An 18,924-nucleotide genomic window follows, 5' to 3' on the forward strand; every position below is an offset into this window, starting at 1 on the left:
TGTTGCTAGTTGACTTGAAACATCCTATAGGCAAGCTAATGCTTTTAGCATTTAGCAACAATGCTTTACCCCCTACCATTCATATACTCAGAAGACAGAACTAATTAATGAAATTATAATCAAGATTTTATAATTGTGCCCCTAGAAAAAAAAATCCTTTAAAATGTAGTTTCAATAACTTGTAATTAAATAAAAAAACTTACTAACTTCTGTGACAGGAAAATAAATACCAATGGCCAAAGTAACACAACACTGAGTACTGTATGACCAACTTATTTAGCAATAACCAGCATTATTGTACACTGTTAGGATTTTTAAATCATTTTTTAAAAAATATCAATTAGAAGTTTGGGCCAAGATGGCAGACGTAATATATGTTCCTATTGCTCCTTCTGCTCCCACTCTCATACCACAGAAGATACATAAAAACAATCCGCTTGAACATACATAATCAACAGACCAGACGTTTTGAGAAATTTGCAAAGACATAAAGAGGATAAAATCAGATTTTAGGAGAGAAAAAAATTATAGAAGACCACAGCTTGAATTAAACACAGAAGAGAAAGTTCTGTATGGAGGCAGAAAGAAGGTATAGTCAACAGATACAATTTCACAGACGGCAGATGAAGGAAATAAAGGGAGCCCTCAAATTACTGTCAGGATGATCAGGTAGAGAACAGCTAAGGTAATTAGCTCCTACCAACTCTAGAATCCTGACCTGTCTGGACTGAATTATGGGACAAGGAAGTATGTGCAGCTTATCTAAAATACCAAGTGTGGATACTGGGGACAGAAATTAGAGCAATCCTCAGAATGGATGGAGAACCTCAAACTGAGAAAGGCAAACTATAGGCATGTGTTTCGTGGCAATATTTTCCTTCTCTCCTCCACCATCACCTAAAGCAGGCCATAACAAAGAGAACGCCGACAAGCAAGTGGACTAAGAATCACAAATGCAAAAGGAAGTACACAACCAATGATCACCAAGCACTAGAGAAGAACCAATACATTAAAGAGATATACCAAACTCAACAAACAGATAAATCAATCAAGCTGCTATGTTGGCAGAAAAACATGTTTAAAAACAAAAAAGCAAAACATGATCAGGCTCTCTAGGAACTCAAGTTCTTAAATTATAGCTATCTAGATATGAAATACCAAACTCAACAAATAGATAAATCAATCAAGCTGCTATGTTGGCAGAAAAACATGTTTAAAAACAAAAAAAGCAAAACATGTTCAGGCTCTCTAGGAACTCAAGTTCTTAAATTATAGCTATCTAGATATGAAATGGCAATTCCCAAGGTGATGCCAGAAGTGAGCAAGATAAAAAAAAAAAGAAAAAAAAAGAAGTGTTATGTCCTTAATGGACACAAATGCTACTAATTCTGAGGTACAGGAAAATGCATGAAGACCACCTTATTTTAAAATATCTTTGTGTTTCTTTTTACCACTTACTACTACCTATATTATGCTATAAATTATGTTATTTAATCTATTTATTTTTTACTCTTCTTTAGTAGAACCCAAGTAGCAAAGCATAGGGCCTTTGTTTTTTCCACTATTGGGTTCTTAGGTGTGTAGAAAAGTGTCTTGTAGAGTTAACCCATGAACAACACAGGTTTGAACTGTGTGGGTCCACTTATATGCAGACTTTTTTTCAATATAGATTTGTAAAATTTTATAGATTTGCAACAATTTCAAAAAACTTGCAGACAAATCCTGTGGCCTAGAAATATAAAAAAAATTTTTTTTTGTTAGGCATGCCATGACTGCATAAAATAAATGTAGATCCTACTCTGTTTTATTGTTTATTACCATAAAATAACACAATTATATATATATATATATACATATATATATACACATATATATGCATTTTAAGTTTATTTATTTATTTAAGAGAGAGAGAGAGAGAGAGAGAGAGAGAGAGAGAGAGGGAGAGAGAGAGAACAAATACATGTGGGGAAGGGGTCGGAGAGAGAGAATCCCAAGCAGGCTCTGCACTGTCAGTGCAGAGCCCAACGTGAGGCTCAATCTCAAGATCATGACTTGAGCCAAAACCAAGTCAGATACTTAAGCAACTAAGCTACCCAGGTGCCCCAATACACACAAATATATTATAAAAAGTTAGGATGTATCAAAACTTCTGCACACTTACAGACCACACAAGGCATCATTCACAGTCAAGAGAAATGCAAACATTTGTATGAAATCATAACTACATAACATTTCCTGTAGTACATACTGTATCACTGTAATAATTTCATAGTCACCTCCTGTTGCTGTCGCGGTAAGCTCAGGTGTTGCCAAGCATCGGCTTAAAATACGGTGTGACACTAACCATCTCTGCATGTGCGGTTTGGTCTCTCCAATAAACTGCATCTAGCGGCAAAAGTGATTTCTCACAGCTCTTGTTTATTTTTCAACGTGTTTCGTGTAATACCATAAACTTCCAGTAACATCATGGGACCCATAAAAAGTGCTTAGTGATGCTGGAAGTGTTCCCAAGAAGCCAAGAAAATCATGACATTATAAGAAAAAAGCTGAATTGCTTAATAGACTGAGGTCTGCAATTGTGGCTGCCTGCTGTTTCAAGATAAATGAATCCAGCATGAGTACCATTGTAAAAAAGGAAAAGGAAATTCATGAAGCCATTGCTGCAACTATACTAGCATGCACAACAACCTGGTACTTGGTGCAAAATGTACCTTTTCATCTCATATTGAAAATGTAGCTTTTTTGTGGGTAATGGACCGCTATAAGAAAGATATGTCTCTATCTATAAACTCTAATATGATGTGAGAAAAAGCAAAGTCATTATATGACAACGTAAAGCAAAAAGAAGGTGTAGGATCTAAACCTGAAGGATTTAATGCCAGAAAAGGATGGTCTGATAATTTTAGAAAGAAGTTTGGCTTTAAAAATGACAAGAAAACAGGAAAAGCAGTCTCTGCTGAGGAGTCAGGAGACACGTTCCCAGGTGCCATTCAGAAAATCACTGAGGAGAAAGGGTATCTGCCTGAACACGTTTTCAATGCAGGTAAAAGTGCTGCATCCGGGGAAAGAAAATGCTATAAAGGACATTTATTAGTAAGGCAAAGAAGCAAGCCTGTGGATTTAAAGCAGGAAAGGCTAGGTCACCTCTGCTTTGCGCAAACGCAGTTGAGTTTATGATCCAAACTGCTTATCCCAAACTGCTAACGCTCCACCTCTGAAGGGAAAAAATGAACACCATCTGCCAGTCTTCTGGTTTTACAAGAAGGCCTGGACAATGACAACTCTTTTTCTGGATTGGTTCCATTAATGTTTTCTCCTTGAATTCCAGAAGTACTTTGCCTGTAAGGGACTACCTTTTGAAGTTCTTTTGATACTGGACAATGCCCCTGGCCATCCAGAACCCCATGAGTTCAACAGCAACAATGTCAAAATATTCTGCTTGCCCCCAAACACAGTATCTCTAATTCAGCCTCCAGATCAGGGGGGTCCTTAAGGTCCTTAAGGTCCTTAAAGGCTCAGTGCATACAGTCTCTATGGAAAGGACTGTCCACGGTACAGGAAGGAGCCCTGATAAAGAAAACATCATGCAAGTTTGGAAGGATCTTGAGGATGTCATTGTTATTACAGAAAAGGCCATGAAAGCCATCAAGCTCGAAACAATAAATTCCTGGGGGAGAAAACTGTGTCCAGATAACTTTACAGGACTTATGACAGAGCCAGTCAAGAAAATCATGAGACAGATTAAAGATGCAGGGTCAAAGGTTTCATGATACAGACCTATCAAGAAACTCAAGAGCACCGCACCACAGGATTAACAAGGTGACTTGATAGAGGTGAGTGCTCCCAAAATTAGTGCTAGATGATGAGGAAGGAGTGGAAGAAGCAGTGAAGCAAGAAGTGGAAGAAGCAGTGCAGCAATGAACTGACATTGGACAACCTAGCAGAAGAGTTAATTATTGAAGACTGCTTTTGACTTTTCTTTTGCAACATGGGCCCTTCTATGATAGGAGCATTGCAACTAAAGCAGACATTGGAGGAACCGGTACCTGTACAGAAATTTTATTAGAGAAGTTAAAGAGCAAAAAAGCCTGGTAGAAATTAGAATGCATTTCCATAAAGTTACACCGAGTGTGCCTACCTCTCCTGCCCACTTCCACCTTCTCCACTTCTTACACCTCTGCTCACCTCTCAGATAGTAAGACCAACCCCATTTCTTCTGCCTCCACAGCCAACTCACTGTGAAGACGAAGATGAAGACCTTATGACAATCTACCACTCTACGAACTGCAAATAATCATCATGCTATTCGGCTTATAAACTTATCTGTTGTGAATGTGTGTGGGTATCTTTGTGCAGAAATCTGACCATATGGGAAAAACTGTATGAAATGTTTCTGTGCCATTATCATCAGCAATGTCTAAGTATTCGCCTGGAGAACATCATGTGCAAGACTCATATGGAAGTGGATAGCCTATCCTTATACAGGAATGAGGTCTGTGATATTTAATATAAAATTAATAATGTGTTAGTTTGCTTAGTGTTTTATAATTCTGCTTTCAAAGAATTACATTACTGTGCAGTATGCCTCTTTGTCTCCTAATTGGAGAAACTGTATAACTAGCCTACCATCATCGGTAAGTCGTTTTTAAAAAAAATTAACAATGCTTCCGATATTGTATCAGGACTATGAGTGCAATATTGTAGGCCATAAATATTTTATAATGATTCATTCATTGGTACATAGCATTCATACCGCTGCTTCTCCATTATCAATGTATGAATCGTTACTCCTGTAAATAAATATGTATTTCTTTTTCACATTAACTTTTCATTTTTGATGTCTAGTGTTAGTAATACATTTAATATCCACAGTGTTTTGTATAATAGAAGACAATATTGATGTAGGTACTGACAGACCATTCATCTTGTATATAGACGATGTACACTGATCAATAGAGTCCTGTAAATGTATTTTTTCTTCCCGATGATTTTCTTAGTAACATTTTCTTTTCTCTAGTTTATTGTAAGAATGTCGTATATAATACATATAACATAAAAAATACATGTTAATCAACTATGTTATCAGTAAGGCTTTGGGTCAACAGTGTCGATTAGTAAAGTTTTGGGGGAATCAGAAATTACATGAAGATTTTGGACTGTACTGGGGGGATAAAGGTTGGTGCCCCTAACCCCTGCACTGTACAAGGGTCAACTGTACTCATTTGTTAAATGTTAAATGAATGGATCTCTATTACCAGTAGGAAGAGGTCTTAACTGTTTAGCTTGGCACTGTAGGCCTTTAAACAACCATCCCATCACACTTTATCTCTCCCTTCTAACTAGAAAAAACTGTTTCTCATCAAGCCAGTTCTGTGATGTTTTGTGTACCCATAATTACATATTTCTTTAAGGCGGTTCTCACACCTTCTTCGTGTTTCTCTAATGAATCAAACCAAAGTCTAGATCAAGTTCATATTTTTTTTAAGATTTTGTGCATTTTTAATTAAAAAAATTTTTTTTAATGTTTATTCATTTTTGAGACAGAGCGTGAGTGGGGGAGGGGCAGAGAGAGGGAGACACAGAATCCAAAGCAGGCTCCAGGCTCTGAGCTGTCAGCTGAGAGTCCAACTCGGGGCTTGAACCCAGGAACCAGGAGATCATGACCTGAGGTTAAGTCTGGTGCTTAACTGCCTAAGCCACCCAGGCACCCCTTGAGTCCATCTTCTCTGTGAAAATTCATTAGCCCACATGAACAAGTTTCTCACCCAGGGACAGAACTCCAGACCCCCCCTCTAACCAGATCCCAGCCCACCTGACATGCATGTCCAAAAGAGTAGTCACTAAACGCATGCAACTATTTAAATGGAAATTCATTAAACTGACATAAAATTAAAACTTCACTTCCTCAATCACACTAACCACTTTTTGAGTGACAGCACAGGTCTAGAACATTTCTTGCATTTCAGGGAGTTCTTCTGGAGACAGCTGCAAGACCAGAGCTGTCCAACAGAAATACAGTACAAGCCACATGTGTAATTTATGTAATTACACATAATGGGTGGCTTAGTCGGTTAAGCATCCAACTTTGGCTCAGGTCATGATCTCATGGCTCGTGAGTTCGAGTCCTCCGTCAGCGTCTGTGCTGACAGCCCTGAGCCTGGAGCCTGCTTCAGATTCTGTGTCTCCTTTTCTCTCTCCCTTGCTCATGCTCTTTCTCTCTCAAAAAATAAACATTAAAAAAAAAATTATCCCAGTAAATAAATAAAAACAAAAGACTTAAGATAAGACTTAAGAATTAAGTGCAGCCTCCAGTGAATTAACGGATCCAGGCACTGAACATCAATGGCTACTAACATTAAAAACAGAAGTGAAAACCAGACATTATGTGCCTCCTGATAAAATCACACAAAAAAGAGATCAATCCTTACTCTGAACATGCCCCTTAATCAAGCTGCCAATCTGCAAGTAATACACAGAAAGCAGAACACGTTGAGTTACACCATTGATATGTGATCAGTCCAGTCCAGACCATGACAAATTAAAGGTGAAATGGCCCAGTTCTTTAACATGAAAATTTTAACAGAGATTAACAGAGATTTAAAGTGATCTAGTTAAAATAAACAAACAGCAAGGCCAAGTTGTAGTATCTATGAAGGCACACTTGGGTGATAAAACCATAAAAAAATACAATGTAGGAAGGGGCTATTATCGTGACAGGGCACAAAGAAGGTTTCTGGAATGGATGGCTAACATCTACTTCTTGACTTGGGGGCAGCTGCCAATGTTCCCTGAAATACAGTACACAGTTGTGTATCTGTTTTGTAACAGGCTAAAAAATAACAATGTAAATGGTTGAGATTTAGGATGAATATGAATATTCTAATATTTTTGACCCATACCTCAACCTATCATTATTCCATGACCTGTAGTGGTCTTCCCTCCTTTCCTTTGGAGAATACTGTTCTAAACACAAACTGCACAGCTGAGACTACCTAATGTTCTAGCCTGTCTATTGTCACAGGTTAAGAGTAAAGTAACTCAATCCCACTAAAATTTTATATTATGGGGGGGGGGGGAAACATTAATTTTAAGTGGTGTAGGGTAGCTATGAAAATAATTTTAATTATTTGTAATTATTAAAATATTTCAAACAAATATAGAAATACCAGGAAGTCAAACAGCATCCCTCACCTTCTCTGCCTCATTCCCCAGGGATAGCCACTATTAATATTTTATGTTTATAAAAAATATAAATACATATTTTATATAACTACACAATTTCTTTAATCAACAAAAAATATGATATCTTATTCTGTAAATTATTTACTGCTGCATATTATTCCAAAGCATGGATTTATCACAATTTCTTAACCATTTCTGTTCATTTATTTAGTGTTTCTAATTTTTTATTACAAATAGTGCTGTGATAAAAATTCTTGAACACACTATTTAAAACACTTATATAAATATTCTACAGGATAGAATCTGAGAAATGGAAATGATTGAAGATTATATGAATATCTGCACTCCAAAAGGGTTATAACAAGTTATACTTCCAGCAATGTTTCAAAATGTCCACTTTGCATACTCTTACCAATAATGGATATTTTTAATCCTTTGAATTTTTGCAAATCTTATGAAATTGGTTTCTCCTTGTTATTTTCATGGTTATATTTTATTTTTTTAGATTTTTTTAACGTTTATTTATCATTTTTATTAGTAACCTCTACAGCAAATGTGGGGTTCAAACTCATGACCTCAATACCAAGAGCCACATGTTCTACTGAGCCAGCCAGGCGCCCCTCAGGATTCTATTTTAGAGGATTAGAAAAAGCAAGCAATTTTTCATAATATCAATCATTTGTATTTCTCCTGTTAAATGCTCATCTTTTTCCTATATTTCTAATTACATGTCCATAAAAAATTAATCCTTAGAATATGAAATATGAATACAAAATAAGAATATTATGAATAAAATAAAATATGGATATTAAAAATTTCTGTAACGTATGTTGAAATTATGTTCTCTTTTAATCTTTAGCTTTATGTTTTCCCCATATATGATTAAAATGTTTATGTTTACATGTTTTAAATGTAGTTAGGCATAATATACATTCACTAATTCAAAAACAAAAGTTTGTGTGCCTTACGTAGGCTCAATAGTGTAGGCAAACTCAAATTATTCAGTGAAAATGAACACAGGTAGTTATCTACTGATCCTTTCATAAAGATGTCTGATACAACACACACACACACACACACACACACACACACACACACACACACAAGCTATGTCTAGACAAGATGTGATGAGTGAAAGCACACAGCAAAATTATGGAAAGTCGCTGGGTGATCTGAATACTCTAGGGGGACACAGATGAAGTCATATATACTACTCCACTCTGACGGAAGAAACTCTTTTCTCTGTTTCAAGAGATTACATTTTTAAATTATTTGATTATTCTAACCAATCTGTCAAAAAGTTTTCAAATGCATGTAAGTTAAAAACAGTGTTTTAGAAGAAGCTATAAATTGGTTCTTCAATATAGAAATAGACATCGTATGGCTAAATTACTTAGTATCTCTGTGTCTCACTTTCCTCATCTGTGAAGAAATGATAATACTCCTACCTCACTGGGATACTGTAAGGATTAAATGAGATTAATATACATAAAGTCTTAAGAAGGTGTTGGACACTTAGTAAATGCTATTTAGGTGCTATTATTATTACTTGTGTCCTGTATGGCAAAAACCTCTCAAAATTACTGTCCTCGTATTCCTTCTTGTATACTCTGTAATCAGCCTAGGCCATCAAAATACCCCCAAACTGTTCTTACAAGGTCACTGATGACTTCCACATGTCTAATCCAGTTCTCATCTGACATAGTTAAACACTCCTAATTTGTTTCTCTTCAAAGACACACACGTGTCTGAAAGACAGGCTTTCTATCTATATGGTTGCTTCCTCCTGGTTCTTCTTCATCTCTCTAACCTCTGAAGTGTTCCAGCTCTGAGGACCTTTCTCTTCAGTATTTACTAGATTTCTCCGAGTGCTCTCATTTCATGGCTTTGAATATTAACTATGAGCTGACAATTCCCAATGTCTGTCTTTAGTCCAGACCTCTCTTCTGAAATCAGTCCTATACACTGAAATGCCTACCCTCCTTCTTGTGGATGTGTAAAAAGTCTTCTAAAATTTGACTGTTGTGAGACTAATTCTTGACCCACCCTTCCAACCTCTTCTCCCTGGTCTTTCCCATCTTTCTGAATAGTTACATCATCTGTCTAGCTGTTTAGACCAAAAACTTTGGAATCATTCCTGAATCCTTTTTCTCTCACATCCTATAGCCAATACATCAGTAAATACTGTCACTTCCATATTCAAAATATATACAGAATCTGATTACTTTTCACCACCCAACTGCTACAACCACCATTATTTCTCACCTTGATCATGGTAAGAGTCTAGCTGGTCTCTTAGTGCCTTACAGAATACTCTCAAATGGCAGCCATTGTTATCTTTTCAAAATGTAAATCACACCAAGACTTTTATCTCCTCAAACTGTCTACTGGTCTTGCTTAGAATTAAAAGTTGTAGTGTTTAAAATGTCTTATAAAACCTTAGTCCACCTTAAACTAATCAATACTCTTCTTTCCTACCTTATACTGCACCAGCCATAATGGTCTCTCTGCTGTTCCCTGAACTTCCAAGCAACCTATTTCATGGTTTCCATTGATGTCTCCTCTCCCCTAGATATGTATCTGCATAACACCTTCAAATCTGTTGATAGTCTCAGTGAGGCCTTCCCTGATACCACACTTTGTCGGTCTCACTCCCCTTTCTCAAGTAATTTTCCTCCACAGCATCTATTACTATCTGATATGTTATGTATTTAGGTAAAAAAAATTAAGTATAATGTACATATATTAAAATGTATAGGGGCATGTGGGTGGCACAGTTGGTTGAGAATCTGGCTCTTGATTTCCACTCAGGTCATGATCCCAGGGTCATGCAATAGAGCCCTGTGTTGGGGTCTGAGCTGAGCATGGAAACTGATTAGGATTCTCTCACTCCCTCTGCCCCTCTCCCTGCTCACGCTCTCTCTCTCTAAAATAAAAACGTTAACATTTAAAAAATAAATAAAATGTACAAATCTTACATGCGCAACTCAAAATTTTACATATATACCTACACATACATATATATATGTCTGTGTAACCAACACAAAGATACATATTTTCAAAATCCAAGAAGGCTCCCTCATGAGCCTCCCAGCTAATAAAACCCTTCCACAGGTGATTGCTATTCTATTTGCCTATTACTGTAAACTTTACTTCTATGGAATACCTACTATGTATTCTGATATACTCAATTATTTGTTTATAGTCTGTCTTGCCCACCAGAATGCAAGCATCATGAGGGTTGGGTTTTTTTTTACCTGCTTTACTCAGTGCTGTATCCACAGTGTCTATAAACAGGACTTGGAACATAGAAGGTGCTCAATAAATATTCATTGAATGAATGAATAATCAAAATAGCATCATTAAGCTTTCCTTTCCTTTGGAACGCTGAAGGGCAAAAGTTATTTTTCATTAGAATTATCTTCATTATTATTACAAATACCTATGGAAATAAGATACTGACAACAAGCCTAAAACTTGAACTGTTTTAGGGTTAATTTAGAGCATCCTCTACTTAACTGAAATCCTAAAGCCAAACTTTCTGTGATTACTTTTACATTTAGGTAACAAGGTTATGCAATACAGAGTTTACATTACACTGACATCCTTATAAAACAGAGATTGAACTGGAGGACCCATGGCATAGGTATCTTATAACTCTATTATGTTCTTTTATTCTATTCTCACAGTTTAATGAACACTGAACAGTTTTCATTAGAAAAGATAATAGGTGTTTGCTGAGCCCTCAAACCATTCATTTAACAAATTAAGACAGTTTAATTACACTAGCAATTACTCCTGAGATAGTGCTTTTATAACATTTTAAGAGGTCAGAAATTCTTCACAAAAATGTAAATTTAGCTCCCAAAATGTTCCTTGGAATTAATATCATATGTTCAAATTGTATTTTCAAGGTTACTTTCATATCATTATTTCATCAACTGATCCTAACCAAAAATTTGGGGGTAACTAATCCTTATTCTTTGTAGGTAAGAATCTGAGAATAAAGCACAGAGTGCTGGGTGGAAATAATGACTGCATTTGCAGCCACTGTTTATTTAGAAGTGTATTTCTTGATTTCCAAATGTTCAGAAGATTTTTAAAGTTTCCTTTTGTTTTTCAAAAATTATATTGTGTGTTTGAAAATCATACATACTGTGGAGTTGCTAGATGCGATATTCTACATAAATCAATTAAGTCAAGTTTGCTGACTGCATTGTTAGTCTAAAAATCAGCAAGATAAAGATTTTAGCTATCTCTTCTATCAGTGATCGAGTAAGGATTATAAATTATCACTTTCTTTTGCTCCAAAGAATGGGGAAAAACATCTGCAAATCACATACCCATCAAAAAAGTGTATCTAGAATATATAGAGAGTTCTTTAAAAAAAAGGGGGGGGGGTAAGAAAAGAAACAAATAATGGGCAAAATATTTGAACAGCTTATTCATCAAAGAAGATATGATGCTCAACATCATTAGTCAACAGAGATACAAAGTAAATACATGCTGAGATGAAACACATCTATTAGAAAAGCTTGAAAAAAACAAAACAAAACAAAACAAAACAAAACGGACAATGCCAAAATAGGATGTGAACTGGAACTTGCACAATATTGCGAGTAAGGATACAAAGTTGTTCAGTCACTTTGGAAAACAGTTTGGCAGTTTCATGTAAAGCTAAATACACACTTACCATATGACCCAGCCATCCCACTCTGGGGTTTTTACCCTACAGAAATGAGAACTTAAATCCACACAAAAAAACTGGAAATGAATAAAAAAAAAAAAACAAAAACAACCACAAACAATCCAGATGTTCTTCCATGGGTGAATAAACAAACAACAACAAAAAAGGAATGAACTATTGAAATACACAATAACTTGGATAAATCTCAAATGCATTACTGTAAAAAGCCAGTCTCAGAAGGTTACATAATATAGGATTCCATTTGTAAGACATTTTGGAAAAGACAAAAATTTAGAGTCAGAAAATAGAACCAGTTGCCAGGGATTAGGGGGAAGTGTAAAATTAGATTACAAAGGAGCAGCATGAACAAAAGTTTATGGGATAATGGATTATCTTTTTTCTGATTGTGGTAGTGGTTACGTAAATCTATACATATGTTAAAACTGACACAACTGAACACATACACACACCCCTAAAAAAAAAAATCCATTTACCATATTATTTTAAAATACAAACTATGTCCCTGCTCCCTTACCTCGAATCTTTTTTTCTCTTTCTATCTTGAAGTTCTCAGTCATTCTTTAATTTTCTACAGTTCCCTTTTCCCTTACTCATATAATCTCCTGGACACATAAAATGTTCTTATTTTCTTAAGCATGTCATGTTCTGTTGATTTCAGGTCTTTACTCATGGCGATGGTCTACAGTGAAAACCACTCTCTTGGTTAATTCTTATTCATTCTTCTGGCTTCGGTAATTTACCGAAAAAAATTTTTTTTTCGGTAAATTACTTCTTATAATAAACCTTCCCTAACCTTTGCTCCCAGGCTGGATTAGATGTTTGATCATATAGTCCCATATCATTCTGGACTTTCCCCTTCTTATCTTCACATGTTTGTCAACGCATGATCCATTTCTTTCTTCCCCACCATCCTGTGAACTCCATGAGATAACTGATGTTTTGCTAAGTACCCCTTAGCACCAACACCGTGTAAGGCACCTAAAAGACCCACAACAATGAGTACTCTAAGACTTATTTGTGCTTTACAGATTGCTATAAATAACTTGTTCTACTCTCTGATTTTTTCAATCTACATTTCAAAGGCAGATAGAAAACATCTTACCTCTTTTTTTCAAAATAAAATATTATTTCAAACACCTTTGCTTGTGATATTCAATTAGGTATTCCCTTTATGTATCCTCTCTCCTCTATTTTTTTGTCATTTTTATTCAGGATGCTGTAAAATTCCCCTCCATGTTCACTGGACATCTGCACATTTTCTTAAGTTCTCAGTATCCACACACAACCAAAACACCCTTTCCTGGCGTTTTCTGTCAGTACAAATTAGGTTTCTAAATAACTCTGACCACTTAAAATTTAATTTAATCTGGCACTCTACATTTATGGCTTTCTTAGAGTTTTACAATCTAATAATTTAAATAACGACAGAACTCCTACTTAATCAAATCAATAAATACCAATATGGTTAGTTATGCATGAGATCCAGCATGTCACTTAAATTAAAAAAAGAAAGTCTCATATCCTTTGTATTTCATCGACAGCAGTCAGTGATAGCAGGCATCAGGGTACACTACCTTTAGAAAACTGCTAAGGACTAACATGACGGAATTTAGTGATCTTTTTATTGTTAACCATAGTTTAGTTTACATATGTGAAGGAAGTTCCATTAGTTTTAAACCTTATGATAAAAACCAAAATCTAGCTGCACAAATATTGACAACTATGTTACATTTTGGAGAATCAGGTTAAAAAATAACCCACAAACAGAGATGGGCGGTGGGGGGGGGGGTGATGGGGGGGGAGAGAAGCATTTTAAAGAAAACAAAAAGTTCAAGAGAGCCTTACTTACGCATTTTAAATGGAATCAAACAAATAGATTTCCAAGTTACAAACACTCAGAACTAGCAGATCTAGTCATGTGAGGGAAAGCAAATCTTTGTTTTTTTTAAAGGAGAGACTGACATAAGCTTTGTGAAATACAAGAACACTCCTCTTCCAGAAGAACATAGCCAGGTGAGGCCCTGAACAATAAAACCATTACATGGAACAGAACTTCGAGGGTGTATATTATAAAATAAATTCAAAATAATTATCTAAGGAAAACGTAACTCCCTTTCAGACTGCTATCCTTATTCGGATTGCTAATTTATCTCAAGAGAATATAAAACCTATCACCAACTCAAACAATGATTACCTATAATTCCACTTTTCATTTGTTATGTAGAAAAGCTGTACTCCAAGTACTTCTAAAGGAACATAACTTCATGATAAAATCATGAGAAAGAATTTAGATAGAGACATACTAATTAAGGACAGCAACTCACAAACATGCTTACAGCAGGGTTCTGGAAGCAGAAAAGTTTGACACCATTAAAAAGTTGTTACAGACTGATGTACAGAAGAAGCCAAAGACTGTAAATTCCATCTTTTATTAATAAAGGGATTTGTCACAGGGGAGAAAGACAACCAAAATATGTTAACATACTTCATTTTGTGCTTTATAAATAAAAATTTATAATGATGCCACTAAATGAGGAAACAAGTGAAGTAACACAAGCCTCGGTGAGGTGAAAGTATCTTTATAACACTGAATATGAATGCAAAAATCCCTACTTTTCCTGCTTTTATTTTGGAAAATAAGGGATTCTGAAAATACTTATACTCAGAGGAAATTTTCAGTGCAACTATGTTGTCAGCACTCACTAGTTACTCCATTGGTTGCCTAATCCTACTAGGCATTAAATAAAAACTCTGATATAGAGTAAATGAAGCCTAACTCAACAACATCACATTAGTTCTCTTCACTTACCCTTGCATAGTGGAATTCAACTCCATAGAGTTCTAAGGTACGTGCTGTGTTCAGATAATTAAATTCTGCTTCTGCAGGAGATAAGCCTCTGTAAAGACAGTGTAGTAAAAATTATACCAATCACAAATATGGCCAAACTGGAAAAAAAAACCTATTTATCTAGAAAAATTTCAGCATTCTAGTTAAATCTTTTATAATACATCATGCATGACTACTCCTCTTAGTTGTATACAGTAATATCTAACTTATCTGGAAAGTAAATTTTCATTAACACAAATCATTATTTTGTAGAATATTTCATTTTCCAGAAATACAAGAATGCACTAGGGGATGTGGAGAAAAGGAACCCTTGTGCACTGTTGGTGAGAATGTAAACTGATGCAGCCACTACGGTAAACAGTACAGCGATTCCTCAAGAAATTAAAAATACAAATACCACATTAAAGGGGTCTCTTTGAGTAGGGGAAAAAAAACACCAAAAGCAACAAAGTCTAGAAAGAAACAGAGAACGTCAACATCACCAGAAACACTAACTTTACAAGTAACACAATGGCACCAAATCTATCAATATCTATCAATAATCACTCTAAATGTAAATGGACTAAATGTCCCAATCTATCAACATAGGGTATCAGAACGGATGAAAAACAATATCCATCTAGATGCCGCCTATAAGAGACACATTTTAGAGCTAAGACACCTGCAGATCGAAAAGTGAGGGGATGGAGAACCATCAATCATACTAATGGATGTCAAAAGAAAGCCAGGGTAGCCATACTTATATTATAATATAATTATATTATTTTTAATATAATTTTAATTATATTAATTTTAATCTAAGTATATATAATAAATAAAATTATATTTAATATATATTTTATAATTATATATCATGTCTAATATATATTAGTTATAATATATATTTTATTATTTTGAGAGAGAGAGAGTGTGCGCACGTGTGCGCATGAGCAGGGGACAGAAGCAGAGGGAGAGAAAGAGAATCTTAAGCAGGTTTCACGCCAAGCAGAGATCCCAATGTGGGGCTTGATGCCATGACTGGGAGATCATGACCTGAGTCAAAATCAAGACTCGGACACTTAACCAACTGAGCCACCCAGGCACCCTGTGACAAACGAGATTTTAAACTGAAGACTGTAACAAGAGATGAAGAAGGGCATTACATCATAATGAAGGGGTCTCTCCATCAAGAAGAACAATTGTAAAAATTTATGCCCCCAACTTGAGAGCCCCCAAATATGTAAATCAATTAATCACAAACATAAAGAAACTCACTGATAATAATACAATAATAGTATGGGCCTTCAATACCCCACTTACAACAATGGACAGATCATCTAAGCAGAAAATCAACAATAAAACAATGTCTTTAAATGACACACTGGACCAGATGGACTTAACAGATATATTCAGAACATTTCATCCTAAAGCAGAATAAACTTTTTTTTTCAAGTGTATATGGAACATTCTCCAGAATAGATTATGTACTGGGTCACAAATCAGCCTTCAACAAGTACAGAGAGACTGAGATCATACCATGCACATTTTGAAATACAATGCTATGAAACTGGAAGTCAACCACAGGTGGGAAAGAACACAAATACATGAAGTTTAAAGAAGTTCTCACTAAAGAATGAATGGGCTGGGGCACCTGGGTGGCTCAGTGAGTTGGGCATCCAACTTCAGCTCAAGTCATGATCTTGTGGCTGGCTTGTGGGTTCAAGCCCCACATCAGGCTCTGTGCTGACAGCTCAGAACCTGGAGCCTGCTTCGGCTTCTGTGTCCTTCTCTCTCTCTGACCCTCCCTGACTCATGCTCTGTCTCTCTCTCTCAAGAATAAATAAATTTTTTAAAAAATTTAATAAAAAAAAGAATGAATGGGTTAACCAGGAAATTAAAGAAGAAAAAAAAAAAAAAAAAAAAAAAACTACGCGGAAGCAAATGAAAATGAAAACTTGACAGTCCAAAACCTTTGGGATGTAGCAGAGATTGCAATACAAATCTACCTCAAGAAGCAAGAAAATTCTCAAATATACAACCTAACCTTACACCTAAAAGAACTAGGAAAGAAACAGCAAATAAAGCCTAAACCCAGCAGAAAAGAAATAATAAAGATGAGAGCAGAAATAAATGACACACAAACAACAACAAAAAAAACAGTATAACAAATCAAAGAAACTAAGAGCTGATTCTTTGAAAGAATTACTAAAATTGATAAACACCTAGCTAGACTTATCAGAAAGAAAAGGACTCAAATAAATAAAATCATGAAAGAGATCACGACTAACGCCCCAGAAATACAAACAATTATAAGAGAATATCATGCAAAATGATATGCTAGAGAGTCTGGGTGGCTCAGTTGGTTAAGCATCCAACTCTTGATTTCAGCTCAGGTCATGATCTCACAATCGTGAAATCAAGCCTAGCATCCTGTTCCATGGTGAGCATGCAGCATGTTTGGGATTCTCTCGAGTGCCCTCTCTCTGCCCCTCTCCCATTTGCTTTCTATCTCTCAAAATAAATAAACACACATTAAAAAAAAAAAAGTATGTGCCAACAAACTGGAAAATCTGGAAGAAATGAACAAATTCCTAGAAACATTCAAACTACCAAAACTGAGTCAGGAAGAAATAGAAAATATGAACACACCCATAAGCAGCAAAGAACTTGGATCAGTAATCAGAATTCTCCCAACAAACAAAAGTCCAGGGCCAGATGGCTTCCCAGGGGAATTTTAACAGATATCTGAAGAAGAGTTAATACCCAGTTTTCTCAAATTTTCCCAAAAACATAGAAATGGAAAGAAAATTTCCAAACTCATTCGATGAGGCCAGCATTACCTTGATTCTAAAACCGGACAAAGATCCAACTGAAAAGGAGAATTACAGGCCAATATCCCTGATGAACATGAATGCAAAAATTCTCAAAAAGAAACTAACAAATCAAATCCCACAGTACCTTAAAAGACTTATTCACCACAATCAAGGGGGATTTATGCCTGGGCTATAGGGGTGGTTCAATATTCACATATCAATCAACATGATACATCACATTAAAAAAGAAAGAATAAGAACCACATTATCTTCTCAATAGATGCAGAAAAACCATTTGACAAAATACAGCATTCATTTTTGATAAAAATCGTCAACAAAATAGATACAGATGGAACATACCTCAACATCATAAAGGCCATGTATGAAAGACCCACAGCTAATATCATCCTCAATGGGGGAAAAACAGTGCTTTTCCTCTATGGTCAGAAACAAAACAGGGATGTCCACTCTCACCATTACTATTTAACATGCTACTGGAAGTCTGGGCCTCAGCAATCAGACAACAAAAAGAAATAAAAGGCATCCAAATTGGCAAGGAAAAGGTCAAAATTTCACTATTTGCAAACAACATGATACTCTATGTAGAAAACCTGAAAAGACATCAAAAAAACTGCCAGAACTAATACATGAATTCAGCAAAGTTGCAGGATATAAAATCAACATAGAGAAACTGGTTGCCATTTCTATACACCAATAATGAAGCAGTAGAAAAGGAAATCAAGGAATTGATCCTATTTACAATTGTAACAAAAAGTGTAAGATACCTAGGAATAAATGTAACCAAATTGGTAAAAGATCTCTACTCTGAAAATTATAGAACACTTATGAAAGAAATAGAAAAGGACACAAAGAAATGGAAAACCATTCCATGCTGATGGACTGGAAGAACACTGTTACAATGTCTATACTAACCAAAGCAATCTACACATTTAATGCAATCCCTACCAAAATACCACCAGCATTTTTCACAGAGCTAGAACAAATAATCCCAAAATTTGTATGGAACCACGAAAGCCCGTAAATAGTCAAAGTAATACTGAAAAAGAAAAGCAGAGCTGGAGGCATCATGCTATATTACTAAGCTATATTACTAAGCTATAGTCATCAAGACAGTTAAGGTACTGACACACAAACAGACACATAGATCAATGGAACAGAAGACCCAGATATGGACCCACAACTATACTGACAACTAATCTTCAACAAAGTAGGAAAGAATATCCAATGCAAAAAAGTCTCTTCAACAAATAGTATTGGGAAAACAGAACAGCAACATGCAGAACAATGAACCTGGACCACTGTCTTACACCATACACAAAAATAAATTCAAAATGGATGAAACACCTAAATGTGTGACAGGAAACCATCTAAAT

General features: G+C 35.5%; 1 protein-coding gene across 11 annotated transcripts in view; it reads right to left on the reverse strand.

Moving 5' to 3' along the window:
• PTPN4 (protein tyrosine phosphatase non-receptor type 4) overlaps positions 1–18,924 on the reverse strand; it is a 219,252-nt gene that overhangs the window by 82,654 nt on the left and 117,674 nt on the right. For all 11 annotated transcript variants that reach the window (XM_053214891.1, XM_053214895.1, XM_053214894.1 and 8 more), the window contains one exon: positions 14,700–14,787. In XM_053214891.1, coding sequence (XP_053070866.1) covers positions 14,700–14,787 — 88 coding nt within the window. The remainder of the gene's footprint in view (positions 1–14,699; positions 14,788–18,924) is intronic.

This window comes from Acinonyx jubatus, chromosome C1 (assembly GCF_027475565.1).
Source record: "Acinonyx jubatus isolate Ajub_Pintada_27869175 chromosome C1, VMU_Ajub_asm_v1.0, whole genome shotgun sequence".
NCBI lineage: Eukaryota > Metazoa > Chordata > Mammalia > Carnivora > Felidae > Acinonyx > Acinonyx jubatus.